Source organism: Pteropus vampyrus, unplaced genomic scaffold, assembly GCF_000151845.1.
Source record: "Pteropus vampyrus isolate Shadow unplaced genomic scaffold, Pvam_2.0 Scaffold383, whole genome shotgun sequence".
Lineage (NCBI taxonomy): Eukaryota > Metazoa > Chordata > Mammalia > Chiroptera > Pteropodidae > Pteropus > Pteropus vampyrus.
This window is the reverse complement of record NW_011889164.1, coordinates 710,844-718,664: the sequence shown is the minus strand read 5'-3', so window position 1 is coordinate 718,664 and position 7,821 is coordinate 710,844. Positions and strand designations below refer to the sequence as shown.

Genomic DNA, 7,821 nt, shown 5'->3' with positions numbered 1-7,821 from the left:
ACCCCAAGTAAACACCCTTGTATGTTAAAATATACTTGGTCCAACGCTAGCAATGACAGCAGTGGCACTTGGACACATGAGTTAGGTTCTTCTTCTCTATCACCTTGTAATGAGACAGACAAGGTGCTGGCAACAAAGAAGAGAGATTGGTTTCCGGAAGTCATCTGTACAATCAGGTTCTATTCCTTAAACTTACGTCATTGCTTTTTGTGTTCAAAATTATTAAATTTTCATCCTGAAACAGCAATAACTTTGTCTCCCAAATCAGCAGTCCCCAACCTTTTTGGCACCAGAGACCACTGCTCCTATGAAAATCTAATGGCTGATGATCTAAGGTGGAGCTGAGGCGGTGATGCTAGCGCTGGGGAGCGGCTGCAAATATAGATGAAGCTTCACTAGCTGGCCCACCACTCGCCTCCTGCTGTGAGGCACATTCCCTAACACTCCTTGGCCTGAGGTTTGGGGGCCCCTTCCCTAAATAACAGGCTGCTATGATAAAACTCAGTGACATTCAAAGATATTTGGAAAAATCTTGATACATAAATTTTAGCTATTTTCTTCAGCTTAAACTTTAAAAAAAATTTAATTCCAAATCTAGAAACAAAAGCCTCAAACTGTAGAACCTTGACAATGATCATTGTAAAAGTGTAGAAGTCAATTGTGGCTGAAATAACAATCTCAGCAAACACTTCAAAAAATATACAGTTGACCCCTGAACAACACAGGTTGAACTGTGCAAGTCCACTTATAGAAGGATTTTTTTCAATAAATACTACAAATGTACTTTCCTTATGATTTTCTTAGTAACATTTTCTTTCCTCTTACTTACTTTAGTGTAAGAATACAGTATATACTACATGTACAAAATATGTGTTAAATGTTTATATTATCAATAAGACTTCTGGTCAACTATTAGCAGTTAAGTTTTGGGGGAATCAAGTTATACGTGATTTTCAATTGGGCAAGGGTTGGTGCCTCTAAACTCTGTGTTGTTCAAGGATCAAATGTATTTCCTGTCCTCACAGTAATAATAAATATCCCATATTTGCAACAACATGTAGTTTGTCTACCTAATAATAAACTATTAGCAGCTTAACTAGTAACGAACTAGTCCAAAAGTCTAAATTTCTCACTTTAATCCCCCAAAATATGTGGGTTGCACAAATTTGTAGAACAGAAAATGAAGCAACGCTGTAAAACACTTTGTGAATCACCAGGAATTAGAGAAAACCATCCGAGCAGGCTATGTCTATGTGGGGTTGGCATCTGCTAGATAAGCATATATATACATACACATATGGATAGAGGGATGATAAACCAGGTAACTTTGTGAAATTTCTTCAAATATTCTTTACAATGACCCACAGAAGAAAAAAACATTGTATCATGATGCTGTATACACATAAACACAAGTGCATATACTAAAATTTTTGGAGACTACTGGAAACAGTCTCCAAGCTCTATGCCCATAGCAACTGTCTTATTCCCAGGGCCCAGTACCTAGCGGGCATTCAGTAAATGTTTTCTTCCTACTGGATGAACTTTATATGCTTTTTTGGATAAAAGGTAACTTAGGTAGTCAAGGGTTATATGAATTTCTCAATTCTAGCAACAAGAAAAACTTCTAATAAAATCAACAGATTTTGGAGCTAAGATTAGAGAGGAAAGATGTATTCAAAATAATGAAAAATCTATTCTCATCTGATGTTAGCTAACTTTACAACCCTAAAAGCAAGGCACTGCTATTTTCTGACATTTGTGCCAATGAGATATTCAGTTCTTCAGTCTCCTATTCCCTTTCATAGAACAATAAATAAAAAATAACTTTTAAAAGTTCTAAAATGCACTAAAATTATTAGAGCAGGGAGTCCAAGAACATAAAGCATCCTGATTTTGTAGTTTCAGGTACACGATGACATCAAATTATCTTAAAGTTTATAGTCCATAAAATATCTTGGCCTTTGAAATATTCCAGATGGAAGCATTTATTTAACAAGCCCATTTATTTAACACCAAATGCCAAACTCAAAGTACTTTCACAGATGCAACCTTGTGGCATCGCTGTAATTATTTTCATTTTACATGCAGAAACTGAGGCGCAAAGACAACTAGTCCAAAGTCCCAAACTTGAGTAGTAGAGTAGGGTTTGAAATAACATCACTTTGCAAAGCTCAAAGGACAGCACAGTAAACAGTGCATAATTGTAACTCTTCCTAAACTATCATTTATTTCCCAAATATTTCCTAACAATATACGTATGTACTTACTGCTTGTTAAAGCCCCAAAATACAGAAGGTGACACTCTAAAGAGCAGAGGCCTATCTAAGTCAGCGTGTCACAACTTGAACTTGGGCCTTTAAATTTCCTAGTGGTCTTTCTGAATCAAAAGTACTGATTCTGCTATAGGGCCTAACTATCTAATATCCTCTAACATGCTAGCTTCAGGATACTCTGCCTATGTTCACAAATTTACAAAAGTGGAGCAAAACGTATGCTGCCTAACGAACTAAACAGGCAATTTCATGAGAAGGCAACTCTTTTAAATTCATAAGAACCTTCAACCCCACCTGGACCTGAAAGCAGTTCACTGTAGCGTGATGGCCCTAGCAGCCAGAGTTCAGAGACCGCTAGCTGAGCACCCGGCCAGTGTCGGACTTACTAAGGGGTGGGGAGGAAGCTGCCTCTCTCCACACACTCTCCTCCCACCCCGGCACTGTCCCGAGGGCAGCACCCCCAAGATGGGAGCCTCTGCACCGGCAGGAATGCAGCACTAAGAGCGACTCAGGCGGGCTATCCCGAAACGCCGAGGCCAAGGCCGGCAGCGGGGCCTCCGGGGAGGGGCCGGGAGCGCGACCCTCGGCGCCAGGTGCAGCCCCTGCCCAAGCGCTCACCCGGGGCTGAGGCTTCTTCCCGGCTCTGGAGAAGATGCCCGAGGCCGAGAAGGCGGCCACGCGGGCGCGCAGCCCAGGGCCGGGCTCGGGCGGAACGCTCGCGGGCGCCTGGGCCGGCGAGCCGGAAGCTGAAGGTCACCGCAGGGAGGTCGGGGGACGGGCGGCCGGCGCTCACCATTCGAGCGGCGTTCGGGGGCCGGAACGGGAGGGCGTCCGCGCCACCAACGCCGGGACTGGCGGCTGAGGATGGAGCCGGGACGAGGGGACGCGAGCGCGCAAGGATCCACAGTGCGCGGTACATGGTGCGGCAGGAGACAGGGTAGGATTCTGAGAAGCGGTGGCCACGCCTCCGCGCCCGCTGTCAAAACCCGTCCAGCCCACTGGACTGCACTCTTATCCAATCAACAGCCTCAAACTGATCGCGTGGGGCGGAACCAATTGCGAATGGCCAGTAAAGAGTGAAGGGGCGGGCTTAATTGTCTGGTTGTAGAGCAGTTTCATGGGAAACTAGTGAGAAGGGAATTATGGGAAAGGAGGTTCCTATTATGCTTTGAACCAGTTGAATTGCTGTGTGCCGCTGCTAGAGAGCCAGCGTCTCAGCTGATGACGTAGGGTAGTTTTTTGGCGGGATATCCTAAGAAGAAATGTTTATTTATTCACTTATTATATAATCAATCACTCATTAGCGAGAGTATTAACTAATGAATCAGTGACGAAATATCTTAGAAAGAAATATTTGTTTACTCTATCACTCATTATCTGTTCTTCATATTGAGGTTTTGTTTGTTTGTTTGTTTTCATTTCTTCCAGATTACATCTTTGGTATAGAAATTTTGGAAAGCACAGCAAACTTTAGAGAACGAAATAATAATTATCCGTGATGCCAACACTTAAGATAATTACTCCTTTTTTTTTTAACTTGGCATTTTGAGGTCTCTACAATTTCCTTTCTCAGTGTGTGCTCTCAGAACTCTCTTAAAATGCATGGCTTTTCAAGGGCTGTGAAAGCTCAAATCCAGCAACCGAAACCCAGTGGTATAGAATTTGAAAGTGTGGTGCTGTCTTGTATCATTACAGATTTACAGGAAAATGACCCCACGATTGAATGAAAGAAAATTCAAGAAGCCCAAACCACATATGTGTTTTTTTGAGAACAAAATACAGGGAGATTTGTCAGGTCCTGCAGAACTATTGGAGAAAACCTCTCTAAAGATCTGGAATGTGACCCAGACAGACTCGGCCCTTTATCGCTGTGAGGTGGTTGCTCCAAAGGACCGCAAATAAATTAAGATTGTCCTGGAATTAACCGTGCAAGTGAGGCCAGTAGCTCCTGTGTGCCCACCAAACGTTGTGCCTGGAGGCAAGAAGGCAACGCTGCACTGCCAGGAGAGTGAGGACTACCCCGCGTCTCACATTTGGTGTTGCAATAATGTACCGCTGCCAAGAGACTTTAGCGCCAATCCAAAATTTCGAAATTCTTTTCTTCTAAACGCTGAAATAGGCACTCTGGTTTGCAGCGCTGCTCACAGGGAGGGCAGTACTACCGCATCGCTTCCAATGACGCAGGCTCAGCCTGCAGTGAGGAACAGGAGGCGGAAGCCTACGACCTGGACGTTGTCAAAATTATTGGAGGGGCTCCGGTTGTCCTTGCTATACTGGCGCTGATAACAGCGGGTATCTGCAGTGCATACAGACGTGGTTACTTCATCAACAAAAAAAAATGGGAAAAGTTACAAGAATCCAGGAATCCAGGAAGATAGAGTCAATCATATCAGGACAGACGAGGAGGGTGACTTCAGACACAAATCATTTGTGATCTGAGGTCTGATGGTTTGGCTGAGAGCGCATGCCATACCTCTACTATAAACTATCAAGAGCAACCCCGAGCGGAGTGCGCTGGGACCGAGCTAGACGCTCATCCAAAAGCCTTTTGTTTTGGCCAAAGATGACAACCATTCCATTCCTTTCTTACCTTTTAACAAGGCACGTGAAAGTGAATCTTCCTCCAGCCAGGCACAGTCAACACAAGTAAAGAAAACAAATGAGTTCACAGAGACCGATTCCCAGTCTCTGACCCTAGCTTCCACCTGAATGTTAGGGTGATTTCGAGGGTCTTGCTCACAGACTGCTGGGTGGGCATCAAGGTCCTGTGAAGTCAGTTTATTTGCTACTGGCTGTCCTCAGCCAGGGTGAGCCTCGTCTGGTCTGAGGGGTGACCAGGTCTAGCTGTGTCACGCCAGCAGTGTAGGGCTTGGAAACATGAAACCCAGTATGAAACCCTCAGCTGCAGAGTTTGAATCAATGAATCCAGGAAAGAGGCTTTCTATGCAATGCCTTGCCTCACAGTGGCCCACAGACAGACAGCCTTGTACCATTTCTTCGTAAAAGCTTTGACAATCAGTGTTGTAGTATCCATCTTGGAGAATCTTTGAGGATCAGCATTTTATAAAAACAGCCAAAATCAGAAAGGAGTCTTCTTACCTGTAGCAACCCTGCTTGTCCATGGAAAGTTTCAATATTTAAGGAAAATCTAAATCTGAAATGGTACTAAAAGAACATTATGCTTTTTGATGGGTGTTTATTTTATAAAATTTTACATTCTACATTTTTGCTAAAGATGTATTTTGATTATTGAAGAAAAATTTTTTATATAAACTGTAAATGTGATGTCATATAATGTTAAATAACCTAATTTTTTTAAGTTCAACTTAAGGTAGGAGTTCCAAGCTACTCGTGTTGAACTGGAAAAAGCCAATATTTAAAAGTATCTTAACACAAGGAATTCTCTCAAAGAGGCTTAATGGAATATTCCTTTTTCTACATGTTTTAGCATTTTTTCATAAGAGAACTTATGCCATCTATACATCATACCATTGTTGCTTAGGAAACCTTTAAAAATTCTAGTTTAATAATGTCAAAATCTATTTGCATTTCTTAAAAAGAAACATGAGGAGCTCTTAGGTTGGCCTTGAACTACCTCTTCCTTAGATTACTAAAATTACCTGTGCCCAAAGACCACCCAGAAGCTCATAAACATACACCTGCAAATGATGTTAGTCAACTCCTGAGGCTGAGTTATAGACCCCAGTCTCAATGGATATTGGCTGCTAACTTCTAGGGCCAGACAGCACTACCTTTAATGCTCTGACTGTGGCTTCGTATGCTGGTTAGCTTTAATATGTTACGTGTTCACATGCCACAGGCACTTGGCTCAACCCAGGACAGTTCTAAGGTAGACACCTCAGGAAAGGTAGATCTTTTCCATGTGGCCTTCCAGCCTTCCAGTTCCCTGGGACACAGCTCTTTCATGCTGTGGGTGGTTCATGAGACAAAGAAGCTACTGCTATTGGTTTTTAAATTTAGTTTACTTATTTGTGTAGTTCATGAGACTATCCAGGGTCAAAGGCAGTTTTGAAATCAAATCTGTCAACTATAACATTTTTTAAAGAAAATGAATACCACTATTCTTCTTTGCCAGGAAGAAAGCATTGAGACACTGTAGGTTTTAACTCACTTCACAATAAACTATTTGAGTGGCAGTTGGGCCAGCCTTCTGAAGACTATCAGATAGTGCAGCCAGGGTACATCTTAGTGGTGAAGAAAGTAAAGTGCCTGAATCGAAGGCAGTTTTCCAATTTTGACATTAAGATTTTTGTCTACCCAAGACACTGCTCACTTTGTGGGGGACATTGGAAGCATCATTCAAAAGCCTTTGTTCTTCAAGAGCACGTGTTCTTAGCCCCAGGTACGTCACTGCGTTAACTCATGATGTGAAGTGGTTCGAGGAGTGCCTTCAACTCCACAGTGTGCTTACAAGACTGTATTTCTGTGGAACATAGTCATCTTGGGAATAAATTTTCAGTGTCTTAATTCTTCATACTTTGAGATTTTTTAAAATTGAATGCTTGAAATTAAAAGTGTGAAATACTTTGCCATGGGGTACTTGGCAGAGGCAGTTAGCAGCTCTTTGTTCTTCTTTTGCATTTGTGCCTTGAATGCTTAGAATTAAGACTATCCCTTTACCTTCACTTCTTCTTGGTAGAAAAGGATAGTTTCCCTCTTCTTTATCTGTTGAGGATCAACACTCTAGCTAGCCTTCATCTTGGTCCTCACAGTGATGAGGTGGCCTTATCGCCTCCATTATGCCCTATAACCTTCTGCCCTAGGGCCACATGAACTGGGTCTGGCAGAAGAGAGAGAAGTAAAATGGGAAGTAGTTGCCTATTACTATAAAAATTTAGACAGAAAGGGAACATTCATGTGTTCTACATGTGAATGAGACCGAAGACTCGAGGCCTACACAAGGTATAGCTGTTGCTATGTATACATAGATGTTAGAGACTTGTACTGAAACACCTATAAGATGGTATTTATTAAACCTCATTTATAAAAGCTTTTTTAAAAAATCAAAAAATAAAATGTAGTGTGGAAGATGTTCATAATTATAGATGATTTTAGAATTTTTAAAATTTGCATTTTGTTTTTCCAGGTGTTTTGCATCGATATATACATTTTTAAACTAAAAGCATATTATTTGAATGTAATAGGTGATAAAAATGCAGGAACTGATATAAAATTGCATCTGAAACACAATTTTATTTTTTTGTCTCTTCTTGTATTGCTTGGAAACAGATGGCAATTAATCACAAAAGAGAACCACTGGATGATGTCCAGAAATCAAAAGTCTGGGACCTGCGAAGCCAAGCTTTTAACCATTGGTCTCTGTCAAACCTCTTGGTTACACTGTTTGTTATTTTGTGGCTTTAGAATTTGACTCAAATATATTTGAAATATGAAAATTTAAATGATAGAGTATAATAGTTGAACTACAATCAAAACACTCCAAAAACCCACCTGGATTTTTTATATCTCAGTATCTCCTCTCTTTGTCAACTGATGATTCAGAAATTACTAACATATTTGATGATAA

The 7,821-nt window shown here is 41.4% G+C and overlaps 1 protein-coding gene and 1 pseudogene across 4 annotated transcripts in view; one reads left to right on the top strand and one right to left on the bottom strand.

The window, feature by feature from the left end:
• Positions 1-3,249, bottom strand: part of FH (fumarate hydratase) — a 30,136-nt gene extending 26,887 nt beyond the window's left edge. Inside the window, exon 1 of one of the 4 annotated variants that reach the window (XM_011380005.2) lies at positions 3,067-3,249. In XM_011380005.2, coding sequence (XP_011378307.1) covers positions 3,067-3,192 — 126 coding nt within the window. In that variant the 5' untranslated portion in view covers positions 3,193-3,249. Of the gene's footprint in view, positions 1-2,567; positions 2,585-2,891; positions 3,035-3,066 lie in introns of those variants that run through there. The other 3 variants (XM_023523196.1, XM_023523194.1, XM_023523195.1) reach the window with 3 other exon arrangements.
• A 166-nt stretch (positions 3,250-3,415) lies between these two features.
• Positions 3,416-7,322, top strand: LOC105305416 (annotated as a pseudogene).
• The last annotated feature ends 499 nt before the right edge of the window (positions 7,323-7,821 follow it).